Raw genomic sequence first — 16,976 nt, forward strand, 5'->3', positions numbered from 1 at the left:
AACAACGACAGCGAGCAGAGGTGACTCACAACCCCACAGATTTGATTCTAGTAGTGCGCCAAATGTGTTATAATGTCACATTACTCTCTGTAGAATCAACTGCATCTACATTCTTCCCTTGTGTACTTACAGATTTATGCCTTGAACAAGGTGATGACAGAGTTGGAACAGCAGCAGTTTGAGGCCTTTTGTAAACAGATGCAGTCACAAGGAGAATGATGAGCCCTGCTTTCCTCGTTCATCTGGACCAGAACCTGTTCCCCTGCTAAAAGACCATGTATGCACACTATTGCTGACATGCAATCAGATACTGACTCAAATGTTCAATAAGGCCTTTTTTGCTCTGACTGACTCAGATCCCTGACTCTGTAACCTGAATATGCCAGAGAGTATTGTTATAATTAATTAATAAGCATTGTAGGTAAAATGTGTCCAAACAGGAAGTGACATTTCCTTTGCTTAAATATCAACCTTTGTTACATTTTAATACTGTGCAAATTCAAATATATATGTGTTGACGTTTTGAAGTTGACCAGGTCAAACACTCAACTCAATAGGCACCAGTGTCAAAAGCCCCAAAAGGACAAAGATTATGAATTCACCTGATCAGAGACCTACCAGTTAAAAGCAGACTTGAAAACTAAGCTTGGTAGCATCCACACATCTCTAGAAATGATCTCAAGTCAGAAATACTTTGTAAGCGTATTGAAGGAACAAACAATGTGATAAATATTGCTCAATGTAGCTTATCCCTTAGCCTTTATTATGCCCGTGTTAATGGTGCTCACTTTGAATGCTGTCATGTGGTTGATATTGTATGCAGTGCCAAAAGGCCTGTGCGTAAAATATTGCATTTTGTTATATTTGAAAAGTTTTGCAATCTACATGAAAACGTATATTTATGTCTGATTACTGTAAAGTATTTATATGATATACAGTATGTCAACTTTCATTGAGTTATAGAATTTTGGATTTAATAAAAATAAAAATTGAAATATGTGTTTCTATTTGATTGTTTCTGCATGTTATCCATAGAGATGCACCGATCCGATACCCTGCTCCAATATTTACTAATTAGCTGGATTGGGTATTAGATGAATGAGGCCGATACAGCAGTCTGATTTAGTCATTTCTTTTTTATTAATATCATAAACAGCAGAACAGTTACAGTGATCTAGTCACTTCAATTCTGTTTGCAACACCGGTTAGGGTTTTATATTACATTTTAAAATATCTGTTTGCAGTGCACTTTACATGGAAGTGTTATTTATTTATATATTTTTGCTGCTAATGTACACTTTGCTATTTGTTAATATTGAGTACATTTATATCTGTAACATATCTGCCAGGTAGGGAATGAGTCCTTACCCCAAGTGAAGGAGTTCAAGTACCTCGGGATCATGTTTACGAGTGAGGGGACGATGGAGCGTGAGTTTGGCCGGAGAATCGGAGCAGCGGGGGCGGTGTTGCAGTCGCTCTACCACACCGTTGTGATGAAAAGAGAGTTGAGTCGGAAGACAAAGCTCTCGATCTACTGGTCAATCTTCGTTCCTACCCTCACCTATGGTCATGAAAGCTGGGTCATGACCTAAAGAACGAGGTCGCGGGTACAAGCGGCCGAAATGGGTTTTCTCAGGAGGTTGGCTTGAGTCTCCCTTAGAGATAGGGTGAGAAGTTCAGCCATCCGTGAGGACTTCGGAGTAGAGCCGCTGCTCCTTTGCGTTGAAAGGAGCCAGTTGAGGTAGTTCGGGCATCTAGTAAGGATGCCCGCTGGGCGCCTCCCTGGGGAGGTGTTCAAGGCACGTCCAGCTGGGAGGAGGCCTGACTAGGTGGAGAGATTATATCTCCACACTGGCCTGGGAATGCCTCGGGATCCCCCAGTTAGAGCTGGTTAATGTGGAACGGGAAGTTTGGGTCCCCTTCTAGAGCTGCTGCCCCTGCGACCCAACCCTGGATAAGCGGTTGAAGATGAGACATAACTGCCTTTAACGAGACTAAATGTTTATGTCAAGCCTGATGCTGCACTCACACGGCATGTTATACGGTTCATTTATTCAACAGGAGTATCGGATCAGTATTGGGTATCTACCGAAACGCTCAGCCCAGGTATCAGTATCGGATTGGATCGGAAAAAAACTGGATCAGGCATCTCTATTTATCCACATACTAAAGTAAGTACATGATGGCTGTGGCTACATGTCTAAACTAATCCTCCTTTGTTAATCCTGGGCCCCGTTAATTCAGACCAATATGATGCTGTTAATTCACATCCTAGGATTGATTTGGTCAGTCTGGAGTAACGGTGTGCTTTTATTTTTTAAATAAAGGAAGAGTGAGAAGAGAGTTGGTATCAGGATCAGCATTCATATATTTGGCTGAGCACTGATCTTGTAATTGCAGATTCCAGGTATACATGTGGTGTAGTGAAACCCTCCCAGCATGCACTGGGGCGTATTCAGTCTACTTTTGTGTGTTCCTGGACTTTTACCGGTGTTATTTTATTCTACATTTTTGTACATTAGATTTGTGCTTTTATGTGGATATACTTTTTAACAGGGTACTTGTACCCTCAGGCATTTCTACTCTTTAGGAAAGCACTTCCTCTACCACATTTTAATGTTGTTGCTGAACGAGGTGGAGCTAGTTCATTTACTAGTTTATCTTTAAAAATCTGTTTACATTTTTTTTTTTACTTTTCCATTATCTTTGCATTTTTAAGAAATGTGGGACATTGGACCTTGGACAGTTATTTATATTAAATTATTTTAGTAGTTTAGAGGCAGTGGTAAAAAGTACATTTACTCAAGCACTGTATTTAAGCACAATGTGGACGTACTTGAATTTGAAGATACAATATTTCCCTATGAAGTTTTGTGAAGCAAAGACATCTACTCACATAAACTACAAAAACTTTGAAATAGTGCTTAAGTATAGTACTTGAGTAAATGTACTTAGTTACTTTCCACCACTGTTCACAAGAAATAAACCTCACATCTCTGCCTAATGTCTTCAACCACCCATTCTTCTAAAGGTTGGCGGTTCGATCCCCACCTACTTTCTAAGTCCATGAGCAGGAAACTGAACAAACCCCAGTTGCTCCCAATGGACAGGCAGGTGCCTTGCATGGCAGCTCCTCCCCCATTGGTGTATGAATGTGTGTGTGATAGGGTGAACTTTGTCAGGTAAGGTAAAAAGGTGCTATAAAAACACAGTCCATCTGCAAACCACACTGTATTTTACCTTTACAGCAACAAGTTATTGGGAGGAAGTATTATCACATACAGTTGATTACATCTTTGAATGAAAGTTTAGCTTGACGAAGCGGTTAATGATTTAGTTGCCAATTTATTTCATTATTTAATTCCAATCTGAATGTTCAACTACTTGATAGTACATCTCCACCCACCAAACATGCCGTTGAGTTTAACACTAGGTACGTCACTGTGCAGAGGTAGTAGTTAACAGATCATATTAATGACTGATGCACACAGTCATTTTAATATTTTAAAGTTAGCAAAGTGGTGTGCCATCATGATGTATGAGTAGTCTTCATAGCAGCAGTATGTTGCCACAGCATGAACAGCAGTAAGCATGATATACAGAGGCGTAAGCTAGGTGCACAAGGCAAAGCTGGACCTCTTAAAACTTGGAAACCAATACTCTTCCCTGGAGTCCTGATATTACTCTAGTTCCATGTCCCCACCTTCCTCCTTTACCTTTTAGTGTTCCTAACTGCTTGATTCCCTTCTCCTCTCTCCCCTTTCCCTTTTGTTCAAACCTCGACACTAACAGAGCTCCCAGTGACCCGGACTCCAAACCAGCCGTCCCAGAACTTGGTGTCTTGTCCTCCATGCTCAAAGGTGATGAAACGCATTCCAGGGCCGTATTCAGAAAATGTATGGCTGACCTGGAATTCAGACAGAGAGAGAAAACCAGTGTAATGTGTACTGTCTAGTGTGTTGACGAAAGGAACGACAGCAAGTGCCCCAAAACAACATGGTTACATCCAAGTGACACTTCCCTCTAGTGGTCATAGCAGTTATGAAAAAGAGGGGAAAAGTCCACACAGGGAAGAAATCAGGGTGGATGGGTGTAGCCTGGTCAGCAGAAAAAAATGTTGGCTATATAGGATAATAAGTGTCAAACTCCACTTAGGGAGTAGGTTGGGGTGGATGGTTGGGTCATACACTCACCAAACTTTCTTTCCCTTTTCTTTCCTTTATTTTGACACACTCTGCTCTTTTCTAAACCAAGTGTGTGTGACGAGTATGGAATGAGCACGGGTTGCAGCGGTTCAAAAACATTGACATTCAAAAATAAAACGAGTGAGAAGTAGGCACATTTTCCCATTGACTGCTGGACACTAGAAAGAATGCAGGTTAAAAGCACTTCCGCATTGGCTTCACTTTTCAGACCTTAAAGCTACATCCATCTTTATACAATCAATGGTTTTAAGCTAGGGCTGTTTTTGGTCTGAATTTCCTACATCCCAACCCAAACCATGATCTTTTACCTAAACCTAACCTTAATCATAGTGTTGTCATATTGAAATGATGTCCAGCTGTTAGGGGCATCAGATCATCTTCTATGTGTTGCTCTAGCGGGAATTGACAAACAACCGGTTTTGTGGTTTAATTTGTTTGCTGTCTTCATGTTACATTCATCTAAAAGCCTTAAAGGAAAAATGTACTTACGATGATGAGTGGCAGAGGACCTGGACTGGGCATGGTTGTGACTACAAGTGACCCATAGAATTAAAATATATAGAATGGACATCACCATTGACAGTGTGTTTGATCAAACACAGAAGAGGAGGTAATGAATGGGGACGTTTGTTTGATGTAGAGTCACTGCCTGTCATGCATGTCCCAGTACTCATGGACTCAGAATGAGCCAAAAAATGTAGCATTCTGCTTTCTGTGTACCTGTTTCCACGAGCAGTCATCACAGTCGGGATCCAGAGTCACCGGCTCAGGTTTGAACTCCTGAATGACCTCTTGATTCTCATCAAGCAGACACACGGTCATTTGATAGGTGCAGCCACAATCTGTCCTGCCACAGTACCTGCAGGATGAGCCGTCCATTAACATATTGACACTAGCTACTGACAGAAGGTGTGTACATGCATGTCAGTCCGCCTCTGTCTTACCAGTCTTCCACTGTGATGGAAGGCTGGGAGTCCAACTGTTCGCTTGAGTAATCCTCAGCTAACAAGTCGATCACCTGTCTCTTCAGACACAGCCTAGTGCACACATATTTTCAGAAAGCAGGATTAGCATGGGGCTAATTAAAAAAAACAATTCACTTTGACATAAAAATGTTAAGTATTAAATAGATGAGAAATAATAAAACATACTGAGATTTACGTTGCATTCAAATAACAGATGAAATGGGGAAAATGCTAATTTTTTTGTGATTTTTTTATGTTGAAAAGCTGAAAAGACAATATTTGTGATAATTTTAGCAAGCTGAAAAATGCATTTTATGATTGTGATTATGATGATGTGTTGTTCTGCCATGATCTTCTTCCCATCTGTTCTTAGCTCATACATATATTTGACATGGTTCTAAAATATTGCATCTATTGTTTGTTTGTTTTACATTAGTTAAGCCGTTTTTCCATATACATGGGCTGGCTTGGCTACCATACATGTGTCAGATATTCATTTTTGGGGGGAAACAAACAAACTTTTGCAGCCTTTTTTTTACCGTCTACATTATTCATAATTACTGCACTTACCTTTATTCGTTTTATTAGATTCTGTTTTCATTTATACCTTATATATTTTAAAGCAGGTCATACTTGGAGAATTAAGAATGCAACTATAAACACTGTAGAACAGGAGAGCTACAGAGTGTACCTGTGTTGAGCAGTGCATTACATTTCTAGTATTTCAGTATAGTCACATGACTATACATACAATAATAAACACTCACTCAAAAGAGGTTGCAAAGTATTTGGTCACTCCGTCGATGCAGAAGTTGAAGCCACAGTCTCCCGGCATGTCCTCCACCTTCCACTGACTCCCACCATTCTCCGTCAGCTCCCAGAACTCCAGCTGCTCTGGGAGGGAAATGCAAAGTCTGAGACAGCCATTGTTGAATATTTTTACTATACACACTGTCATGTTTTTAGGAAGTCAAGTTCAATTCCAAGAGCATGTATAGTTAAGATTGAACGTTCCCATTTACTGGCTTTTTTCTGAACATCAACTGCATCTCACAGGACTGCTGATGAAGATCATGAGATTGAGAGTTTGATATGAAGATACCACTCATATATGTTTGTTAAATATAGGCTACAGCCAGGGAGACAGTTAATCAGGATAATTTATGTGCGGGTAGAGACAGGCTAGCTGTTACCAGGATGAAATGATGCGACAAAAAAGTGTGACATATGCATTATGATTTGATAAGACTCTATGATATGACTGACAAGAGTATAAATCAGGTGTATCCATGTATTAATCATACATCTCTGCAAGTAAATGAGCATAGTTCCCAAAATGCGAACTTCATTTAAGAATGAGAAGAGATGTAGCTGTGTGCAGCTCAGTGTAGTTAATGCAGTGAAGTATAACGGTAAGTGATATTTAGACCATGGCTGGGCTATTTACGGTCTGACAGTCTTGGATGCAGCCTGTTTGTGTGCAGACTCATATACTCAGATTAGCAGGTGAATGTTTGACCACTTTTAAATATACGTATTTGCTAAGCAAATAAAATTAGTCGATCTTTTGGCTGATCCGATACTCCTGTTGAATAAATTAACCGTATACCATGCCGTGTGAGTGCAGCATCAGGCTTGACATAAACATTTGGCCTTGTTAAAGGCAGTTATTTTACAGATATAAATGTACTCAATATTAACAAATAGCAAAGTGTACATTAGCAGCAAAAATATATAAATAAATAACACTTCCATGTAAAGTGCACTGCAAACAGATATTTTAAAATGTAATATAAAACCCTAACCGGTGTTGCAAACAGAATTGAAGTGACTAGATCACTGTAACTGTTCTGCTGTTTATGATATTAATAAAAAAGAAATGACTAAATCAGACTGCTGTATCGGCCTCATTCATCTAATACCCAATCCAGCTAATTAGTAAATATTGGAGCAGGGTATCGGATCGGTGCATCTCTAGTCATAAACACACGTGTTAGTAACAACCCTTACAATGGCTCTGTTCTAGTGTTCCTGTGAGAGTGACAGTGATTCAGAATGCACAAACCTGAAATCAAAAGTAGCTATCAATCAATCAGTTGTATCTGTCATATGAAATCGCACATGGTACAGTTCCAGTGATATGCATCCCCATCAGCTCCTTCAGGTTGTACTCCAGGATCTATGTAAGTCTCAGCAACACAGCTATTGACATTCCGTTGTGATCCAATGCGGATGTTGAGACCACCCAGCTCCTCGTACAACAGCTCTACACTGTACAGCAAGATTAAAAGAGTATCCATGAAACGCAGATGGTGTTTAATTCCTCCACGTCTGCCTCAATGCCCCCTCTGATCTAGGGATGGAGATGGACGCAGAGATGGTCTCACTTGTCCATATGGCTGGGATCGTAGCTGGTATCCATCTTCTCTACCTTTTCATTATTCACCCCTGTGGTTTTCCTACTGTGACAGTCCAAATGTGTGAAACAGGCATATTGTCAAGTACCAGTGGGTGTTTTGCAGCCTCAGTAATGAGCACAATAAGGCAAAGAGAACGCCACACTACAAAACGTACTTGGATATGGGAACCATGTGATTGAATTTTCACCCTATTTCTTGTCTTTTTCATACTTGGACAGCTAAGGGACATAGTAGAACTATATACCAGTACGGCAAGCCCCAAAGAAGATCCACACCTAATCCAGTTACATAGATGCAGATCAGATAAAGAAAATTACTTCTTACCTTCCCCACTGGGATTCTTCAGCAGGTTTTTAGCCATGATTACAGTTTGGACAGAGTCTGCACAAAAGAAACGGGAAACAGTAACTTAGATCAATAAATGTCTCTGCTGCAGTTTCCATTAGGCTGTCCAGATTCTATCCACCTGCTCTGATCAGTTATTATCATCACAGGTTTATTCCAAACTGCATCTGCATGCTCTCCTGGAGTATGCTGCCATATCCTCATACTAATGTCTCAAACGAACATATACAAGGATGACAATAAAGGCAAACAACAAACACAAACTGAAATGTGTGAGATGTTTAGTAGTTAATGGACACAGACATGTAGGTACTGATGGGCACAGTGTTGGATCCAGTGGGATTCAAAATAAAAGCAGACCACATGAGGGTGGACCCAGAGTCCCATACCAGATCGGGTAATCTCCACAGATTCCACATCAAAGACTGATACCCTGTGTGCCTACACACAGCACAACAGATTTACATGCTGAATAGGAGGTATCACAGAGGATCAACCAGTCACCAAACAGACATCAGTCAGCAGGAAAACAACCTGGGACAGCATGTTTCCATAGAAACCAGTGGTTCAGAGGCCTGTTTTGTAAATGATGACTGTACTAATAATAAACTGTACTAAAGAGGTGTATATATATATATATATATATATATATAATTGTATTAATTGTGTGTGCCTCAATTTGTTTTCTTCATGGTTTGTGACATTACAATAAGAATAACACAAACAATAATAACTATGCTATAGTTCTCTATAGTTATAACATAGCAGTTATACGAGGCACAGAGAACAGATAAGGCTTTAGCCAACACATTTTTGTGCATGAAACACTTAGTTGCATACTTGTTCTGCATTTCACGACTCACTGGCTCCAAACAAACAGCTGAGTCATCTGCCACTGCAGACACAAAGTCACAGGCCTCAAAGATGCAGTACATGCAGTAATGTTTTGCTCTATATGTCAATGACACACTCTGCTCTGTCTAAATACACAAGATGGCAAATGTATTACTCACAGCCAGGGGAATTAATGCAAGTGTAGTCTTCTGTTTCGTCTGTCTCTTTCTCTGGCTTACACTTGAGCTCCTCTGCAGGGTAGCGCCCGCGCGACAATGTAGCTTTTATAGCCAGGGAGCACATACACACACACACACACACATGCAGTGAGAGAGGGGGGGAGGGCGAGGAGGAGGTGGAGACACAAACACCCAATCCGCAGGTTGGGGAAAGCATCCATCCAGCAGAACTCAGCAGAACCACACATGCACACACTCAGCACAAACAGTTAGAGCAAACACATCAGCAGCAACGGTGGAAGAAAAGGTTTATGTTGCACAACAAATACAACACATTGAAGGACCACCTACTCAAGTGACGTCCTCTGGGTAAGCGTAGCATTCTCAAATCTGGCATTGTCCATGAAAATGTAGATAAGCCCATATTACAAATGTGTCATTACCAAGGCATTTTGATTGTGCCTGGTTTTCTCCACACATGCTGCTTAGAATGAAGGCCAACAAGTTCAATCATGGTCTCATCAGACCAGAGAATCTTATTTATCATAGTATGGGAGTCCTTCATGTGTTATTTGGCACACCCTTTGTCGGCTTTCACATGTCATGCACTGAGGAGAGGCTTCCGTCGGGCCACTCTGCCATAAAGTCCTGATTGGTGGAGGGCTGCAGTGATGGTTGACTTTCTAGAGAACTTTCTCCCATATCCCCAGTGCATATCTGGAGCTCATCCACAGTGATCTTTGGGTTCTTCTTTATCTCCAAGGCTCTTCTCCACCAATTGCTCAGTTTGGCCGGGCGGCCAGCTCTAGGAAGAGTTCTGATCATCTCAAACGTCTTCCATTGAAGGATTATGGAGGCCACTGTGCTCTCAGGAACCTTAAGTGCAGAAGAAATTATTTTGTAATCTTGGTATGATCAGTGTCTTGCCACAATTCTGTCTCTGAGCTCTTCGGGCAGTTCCTTCAACCTCATGATTCTCATTTTTACAAAATGTTGTGTAATCACCTGCCCAATACAATCCCAACAGTGAAGCATGGTGGTGGCAGCATCATGCTCTGGTGGTGTTTGGCAGCTACATGCGCAGGACGACTGGTTGCAATTGAAGGTAAGATCAATGCGGCCAAGTACAGAGATATCCTGGAAAAAAAACCTTTTCCAGAGTACTCAGGACCTCCAACAAGACAATGACCCTAAGCACACAGATAAAATGACAAAGGAGTGACTTAGGAACAACGCTATGGCTCTTCTTGAATGGCCCAGCCAGAACCCTGACTTAGACCCAATTAAGCATCTCAGGGGAGACCTGAATACTTATGGTCATCTGATATTTCACTTTTTGTTCTTAAATACATTTCCAAAAATAATTCTACAATTCTGTGTTTTTCTGTTGCAATGGGGTGCTGTGTGTACATTAATGAAGAAAAAAATCAGCTTAAATGATTTTAGTAAATGGCTGCAAATTAACAAAGAATGAATAAATTGAGGGGGTCTGTATACTTTTCGTACTCACTGTATCACCTGCAGGGGGAGCTAATGTACCACCAACACATTTGTCTGTGTGAGTACAGTCTTTTGGATTACTAACTATGGCGAACACTTATACATAAAATCCAAAGATATTATCTGTCATCTCAAAACCTAAGATTGTAAGATCTGGGGTGTTTATTCCGGACTACATATACTATAATACTGCTTTTAATGTCAAATGGTGAATAAAATCAATTCTTAAAAAAGAAAGTTACAGAATATTTTTTTACCGCATGTTTCATTTCCAACATACTCACTAGCATATAGATAACATTTTTGGGTGGGTATACAAAATCAGGTTTTATTCTGGGCCACAACACCAATGGGTCATAACACAATGAATACATTACATACATTACAACATACATAGAATACCTCCCAATATGGGAGAAGAATAATTCAAGTTAAACATTGCAGTTTCATCAGGATTGTCCTGCAGACAGTACATTCAACAACCAATAGGAAAACACTGTGCCATAAATAAAGGGTGGTGTATGCATCATACAAAGACAGGCATTTCAAGAAACATCAAACACTGGGTTTGCAAGCATGGCTTAAAACTCACTTCAGTAATGAAGAAATACTGAAGCATTAGTGCCTTTTGTTGGAGGAGCATTTTGTTAATGTACTGATATGAGATGTTAAATTATTTTCCTGGTCAATACACTAAGAACGAGGACGGACCATTCTTCCACGGGGAAGATCTTTTTTTAATTCTTGTCACTGCTCTTTCTGCAGAAGCTTCATAAACTTTGCTCGGTTTGCACAAATTCATGTCCAAAACAGCAGTGCATATTCAACTGCATGTCCCTTGTAGTCTTTCCTGCTTTGGCATCTTAGTGCAGGTCTAGTGATACAGCACCCATAACTTTCCCTTCATAAATGTGTTGCCTGCTTTCCATTAGAAAGTTTCCTTAGTTTTTTAGGGAATGTAACAGTAACTCCAGTTGTTTGGAACAGCTGCAGGGGAGGCTCCTTCTTGGATCTAAGCTTCAGAGGACGCCTGGGGTTTGAGCTGGGCCTTCTCCATTGTTGTACCGTATGGATCTGACCTTTTAAAGAAGCCCATCTGGAGGAAGACATGGAGAGGAAGAGACATAAAGTCTGGACTGTAAAGAGGATAGCTGTAAATTTATTTTCCCAATCTCTTTCATGGGTTTTACTCTTGTTTATGGTACTTCATTGGTAATTATACTCTTTTATAAAGAAATTGTTAAAATTGTACATCATCCTAAACTGCATGGGTGTAGTATGAGATAATAGGCCCCCTGCCAAAGTCATGTAAAATGTCTTTCACCCATGAAACCAGAAACAAAAAAACACAAAACAAAGGCCTTGTCATTTGTAGTATAGTTTGCATTTGTGTTGTGTCTCTTTGTAGTCGTTTTGTGTTTTTTTTGTAGTCATTTTGAAACTCTTTGTAGTTGTTTTGCATCTCTTTGTAGTCATTTTACATCTGTTTGTAGTCATTTGTGTCTCTTTGCAGTCATTGTATGTCTCTTTGTAGCTATTTTACATAGATGGAAAAACATAGATGTAAAAAAATTGTGGCCGGTTTTGCATTTCTTTGTACTCATCCTGTCTCTTTGTGGTAATTTTGCATCACTTTGTTATCATGTTGTGTCTATTTGTGGTCTTTTTGTAACTCTTTGTGGTTTTAGGTCTGTAGTCATTTATTATTTCTTTGTCGTCAGTTTGTCTCTATAGTCTTTCTGCATCTCATTTTAGTTTTGTTGCATGTCTTTGTAGTGATTTTGAATGTCCAAGACATCTTTCTCTTCCTATATGAGCAGGGTTATTTGTCAGCTTACCTTGTATAGTAGATATATGAGCAGGGAGAGTAATAGCAAACCAGCTAGAATAGCCAGGATGATGATCCACACTGGAACAGGGAATGAACTGTCCGGCTTGTTCCACATCAAAGCCGTCACCACCTAAACAACAGGAAACTACAGCATTCAGATTTGTATCCCTTTCAATGACATTCACATGCTCATATAAAAAAGCTGACAAAGTTACCTTTTTGGATCCTGATTGCCTGAATTTGGGAGGGATAGAATAAGGCATCCTGTCCACCTTGTACTGAACAGAGCACTCCAGAACATACTGCTTATAGGCTCTCTGTGGACAGTTGGAAAAGAAACATTCTACTAAGGGCTGGAGTTGGAATAACAGACTTGAAGGCTGCCAATGCCTGATATTTGTAGCAGTTCTCAGTACCTTATAAAGCCAAACAGTCCTTGAAAATAACAGACATAATTTTGAATACATAACATGACCGTGAGACATTCAAACACTGTACAGAAACATAGGAAACCCTGACTGACTGAATGACAGATCAATTCCACAAATGTGTAGTACTTTCCCAAAATTATCAAGGTAAAAAATTGATGTGGCCATTTCCAAAGGGGTCCCTTTACCTCTGACCTCAATCTTAATGAAAATGGCTTATATGGGTACACTTTATGATAATCCAGACAGTATGGGCCAAATACATGCAGTTTTACTCATGCAGTACAAATGTGTTTTGCCTATTCTAAAATTGTTTACTTTAATGCAAACTGGTAGAGATGCACCGATCCAATACCCAGATTGGATATCGGCTACGATATTGAATAATAAGCTGGATCTGATATCGGATAAATGAGCCCAATCAGCATTTCAATCCAGTCATTTCTTTTTTATTAATATCATACACAGCCAGTTAATTAAGACATTATTTGCTGGGTTTCAGGCAGCTGCTATATTTTATATTACATTTTAAAATATATGTCTGTAGTGCAATTTACATTGAAGTGTTATTTATTTCTTTTTGTGCTAATGTACACTTTGTTATTTGGTAATAAATCATATTAAGTACATTTATATCTGTTAATTTGTTAACTTTTTTAACTAGGCAAAATGTTTATGTCAAGCCTGATGCCTTCACTCACATGGACAGGTATACAGTTCATTCATTCATCAGTAGGATCGGATCCGTATCGGGTATCTGTATATACGCTCAGCCCAGGTATCGGTATCAGATTGGATCGGAAAAAAACTGGATCGGTGCATCTCAACAAACTGGTGCCCCTAAACAGTGTTGAATGTTATAAATTGGGTCTAACTGGAAAGCTGAGACTTGTGTGGATTCAATGAGCCCAGTTGTATTATTGTGTGATGATGTTAGTGCCCACACTTGTATTGTAGTGAGAGCATTTTTTTAAAACTTGACCTAACTGTATAGGTCTTATGACCTATAAGATAATCACAGCCTCATTAAAACTTTACAAACAGATCTAGAGCATTCAGAGTACCGGAATATTAACAATAAGGGGGTTTCTAAGCAGTTTACACAACACAGGTCTCTCCATCCAATCAAAATCTCCAAATGTCAAAAGTTTTTGACCCCAAATCACAGCATGGATTTGGCATCTGGTGTTCCAGCTGCCCGAAAAAAAGACAAAAATGCATCTACATATAGTGGGTCTCTAAGAGTTAAATTAGATATGAGTAGTGGAGATTAGTTAATATTATTGCTGTGTGTGTGCGCACACATTTTTTTATGCCACTGCTGTATAAGTCAGTGCCCCACTTGGACCACCCCAGTCAAAAGTTTGGACAAGCTACTGTATGTAGTTCATTAAACTGCACCATATTTAGTGATTCTGTCTAAGGCCCCGTACTGTTGACTACAAATATTATTCAACCCAGGATGATGGCGGTAAACAAAATAAAGATGTCTTTGCGAAACCATTTTGCATTGCCCTTTTGTTAAGTGGTTGAAGACTGTAAGTGGACATGCCATGTTGTTTGTTTGCTGGTATTATAACTGCTATAATATACTATGGAAAAGAGTATACAGTGTAGTAAGCACTGTATAGAATTAGCATGCCCAACAGAGTGTAGTGTTAGAACACAGACTGTCTAACTCTATGTTGCATTTCTCATCCAGTCTGTGTTTGCCTATTTACTTGAGTTTCCCATACTAGAAAACATACGGCTAACAGTGCAGAGCTGCACTGTAAAGCAGTGTGTCCTGCTGTCTCACCTCGATGAAGGTCTCAGCCCACAGTCTGGAGCGTAAACTTAGGATAACGCTGGCTCCTCTCTCCAGCAGCCCAACATTGCACTGCAGCTGCCAGCACTCCACTGTAGAGCAGGTCTACGGAGGGAAGAAGCCACAGTCAAACACACAGCACACAGCTAATGTAGCATCTTTTAATTAATGTGCAGGAATCATAAAATACAAATAATTATTCCTTTATGTTTTCAACAACAGTGGACAATTCACTGCACAATATAGATCTGAAAGCACTATACAGTACACGTCTATCCTTGCGGGAGTCATCCCAAAGGATCAATAAAAAGAAGTCTAAGTCTAAGTCGATAATCGTTAATCAATACTGCGTCCTCATTAAATGTATCTTAAATACAGAGCCCAGTGTACAATTAATTTTAAAAGAGTAGATAGTAGATGGTAGAAGGTGGTAGATGTTAGAGTTAGGTGGATAAATGGACCAGACCGCTATGTACGATGTGTACTGTATATGTATTTACTGCAGATATATAGGTATCAGTGTACATGTTGACCGACATATGTTTGGTAGTTTGTCCACTACAGCTCACTTTCAATACTTTGCTACACTTTGCTGACATTTTATTTGCAATCTGTTTTAATGTTGCAGTGTAACGGATTTCAGGATCTGAATGCTTCCTCTTCAACACGACCCCCACGATGCCACGGCTGTGTAATGTCCTGATCTGATTATATGTCCATCATATTGTCTCCTTTTGGAGATGCTCCTCCCTCCAGCTCATAATTGTTGACAGGATAAACGTCGTCTGACTGTTTTTACTTGCTGACAAATTGAAAAAAAGGGCCTTTGTTTGTTCACTTCATATTTGTGTGAGCTATGAAGCTCGCAGGTCATGGAAGCAGGTAATTTGTTCCCTATGTTTTTTCTTATGACAGCCCAACTCTGCAGAGTTGACAGAGTTTTATAGAGGTCCTAGTTGCCTGGGAGGAGGCACTGGACTAAAGTGAGGGAGTAAAAGTCTATTGTCCTTTGCAGTAAACATACTGTAAATCAATATAAACATCTCCATAGAAATACATATTTCTTTTGCTACCTTGTATTAGCATGTGCTATAACCCAGCAGTGTTTTAACTTCCAGCTGTTTCAGCTATTTATTTTCACTTAATATATTCTATATAAAACATTGAACAAATCATAAATATGGACATTATTTTAAGGATCTGGAACCAAGCTGGGAAATCACTCCAGTTACACATTAAACTGTTAATTTTGCATATCAGACTCTGGACAGTGGAGCCTGGATGTTTAGAAACATCTGCAACAAGTGGTTGAATTCTCCAATTTGAAGACTGAGTTCATCTGAATAGCAGAAGAGATTAGCTGTAAAACATTACAGTCAGTGACGCAAGCCACACAAAAGCAACCCAGTAAATCTCAAACCTTATTAACTTAATCTCACAAACAATTACAGCAAGAAGTAGGAGATGCTGACCAGAGCTAATTATATCTATTCCCATTTCCTCTGTTGAAAGTAATAATCTCATTATGATTCAAATCTTTTTCAAGTTCAGAGGCCAGTGCTACCTCTTTCTACGATCTCCATGAATGTGCAGAGCCCACACAGGAGACTGAAAACAAGGCAGACCACACTTAAAAAAATAAAAAAAATTCTCAAACAAATGTTCTTTGGAATCTACAAAAAAAAAGATAAATCAACCCTGAATGGGTAATTTTGTTAGCTTACACATCTAAATTGGCTCCGAGTGCAATGACATGCACACAACACATTGTTGCCCTGGCTAGGCTAATGTTCACACTGTGTAAATTTGTTTCCTGTTGCGTTACTTACTCAAGTTTGATCGCTGAAGTTGAAATATTTCAAGTAGCTTGAATATGCAAATGATTGTGTGTTTGTGTTGTGCCATTCACATCATCCATCATCAATTTGTGTCTATTCACACAGACATACATTGACCTTACATGTCGCACTAAGCAATTTGCGCGAAATGCGCGCAAATTAAAAACACACCAAAAATGTTTCACCTTGCGCTAAGATAGGCTAAATACAACCATTTCTGAACACACAAATAAGAAATGTATATCGAGTTTTATGTCAGAGTAAATGCTTACAGGAACACTGCCAGGGACCAGGTTTTGACAAGGAAGAAGTGTGGAATAAAAACATATGATCATCCACTTCATCAATTCTGATACTATTTGCCCATCACATGTGTGACAATGTTATAGGAGTACTAAATTAGTTAAATGTATCATGCATGTCTGTGTTTACATTTTGTCCATGGTTACAAACTGTATTAAAACAGAAAACATGTTGAATGAACTTCCCTGCCTCACCAGGTTTCCTTGCTCTGGCAGATCTCTGTACACCTCCCTCCTCCTGATGTAGTGCTCAGGGCTGGACTTCAGTGATGCAGCTGGAGGCTGGAGCTGTGTACATAAAGACATTGACAGAGTCATTAAC

General features: G+C 39.7%; 3 protein-coding genes across 6 annotated transcripts in view; 1 reads left to right on the forward strand and 2 right to left on the reverse strand.

Moving 5' to 3' along the window:
- Positions 1-978, forward strand: part of svbp (small vasohibin binding protein) — a 1,541-nt gene extending 563 nt beyond the window's left edge. Inside the window, exons 2-3 of the mRNA XM_083938695.1 lie at positions 1-20; positions 133-978. The exon at positions 1-20 is cut by the window's left edge and continues 115 nt beyond it. Coding sequence (XP_083794821.1) covers positions 1-20; positions 133-219 — 107 coding nt within the window. The 3' untranslated portion in view covers positions 220-978. The remainder of the gene's footprint in view (positions 21-132) is intronic.
- A 571-nt stretch (positions 979-1,549) lies between these two features.
- fbxo2 (F-box protein 2) lies at positions 1,550-9,360 on the reverse strand. Of its 3 annotated transcripts, XM_083938728.1 has the most exons (7): positions 8,949-9,190; positions 8,776-8,830; positions 7,915-7,971; positions 5,938-6,064; positions 5,150-5,242; positions 4,926-5,064; positions 1,550-3,907 (listed from the first exon to the last, which is right to left on the reverse strand). In XM_083938728.1, the coding sequence occupies exons 3-7, from the start codon at positions 7,949-7,951 to the stop codon at positions 3,773-3,775; spliced, it is 531 nt and encodes a 176-aa protein (XP_083794854.1). In that variant the 5' UTR covers positions 7,952-7,971; positions 8,776-8,830; positions 8,949-9,190; the 3' UTR covers positions 1,550-3,772. The 3 variants fall into 3 exon arrangements, with proteins under 3 accessions (XP_083794854.1, XP_083794853.1, XP_083794852.1); XM_083938727.1 differs by lacking the exons at positions 8,776-8,830; positions 8,949-9,190 and adding an exon at positions 9,300-9,360; XM_083938726.1 differs by lacking the exon at positions 8,776-8,830 and having other exon boundaries at positions 8,949-9,193.
- A 1,402-nt stretch (positions 9,361-10,762) lies between these two features.
- Positions 10,763-16,976, reverse strand: part of LOC310965707 (integrin alpha-5-like) — a 55,863-nt gene continuing 49,649 nt past the window's right edge. The window contains exons 26-30 of one of the 2 annotated variants that reach the window (XM_083939444.1): positions 16,850-16,942; positions 14,506-14,619; positions 12,495-12,596; positions 12,287-12,409; positions 10,763-11,544 (exon numbers count right to left, since the gene is read on the reverse strand). In XM_083939444.1, coding sequence (XP_083795570.1) covers positions 11,461-11,544; positions 12,287-12,409; positions 12,495-12,596; positions 14,506-14,619; positions 16,850-16,942 — 516 coding nt within the window. In that variant the 3' untranslated portion in view covers positions 10,763-11,460. Of the gene's footprint in view, positions 11,545-12,286; positions 12,410-12,494; positions 12,597-14,505; positions 14,661-16,849; positions 16,943-16,976 lie in introns of those variants that run through there. The other variant, XM_083939445.1, reaches the window with a different exon arrangement.

The sequence above is a fragment of the Echiichthys vipera genome (genome assembly GCF_963691815.1).
Source record: "Echiichthys vipera genome assembly, chromosome: X".
Classification (NCBI taxonomy): domain Eukaryota; kingdom Metazoa; phylum Chordata; class Actinopteri; order Perciformes; family Trachinidae; genus Echiichthys; species Echiichthys vipera.

What these genes read in the sequence shown, in the direction of transcription:
- fbxo2 (XM_083938726.1), bottom strand. Translation starts at nt 9,165, where the DNA reads ATGCTTTCCCCAACCTGCGGATTGGGTGTTTGTGTCTCCACCTCCTCC. An exon ending in TTGCATTAATTCCCCTGGCT is followed by an intron (nt 7,972 to 8,948) that starts GTGAGTAATACA and finishes TCTTTTGTGCAG; the next exon opens with ACTCTGTCCAAACTGTAATC. An exon ending in GAAGAATCCCAGTGGGGAAG is followed by an intron (nt 6,065 to 7,914) that starts GTAAGAAGTAAT and finishes TTTCCCTCCCAG; the next exon opens with AGCAGCTGGAGTTCTGGGAG.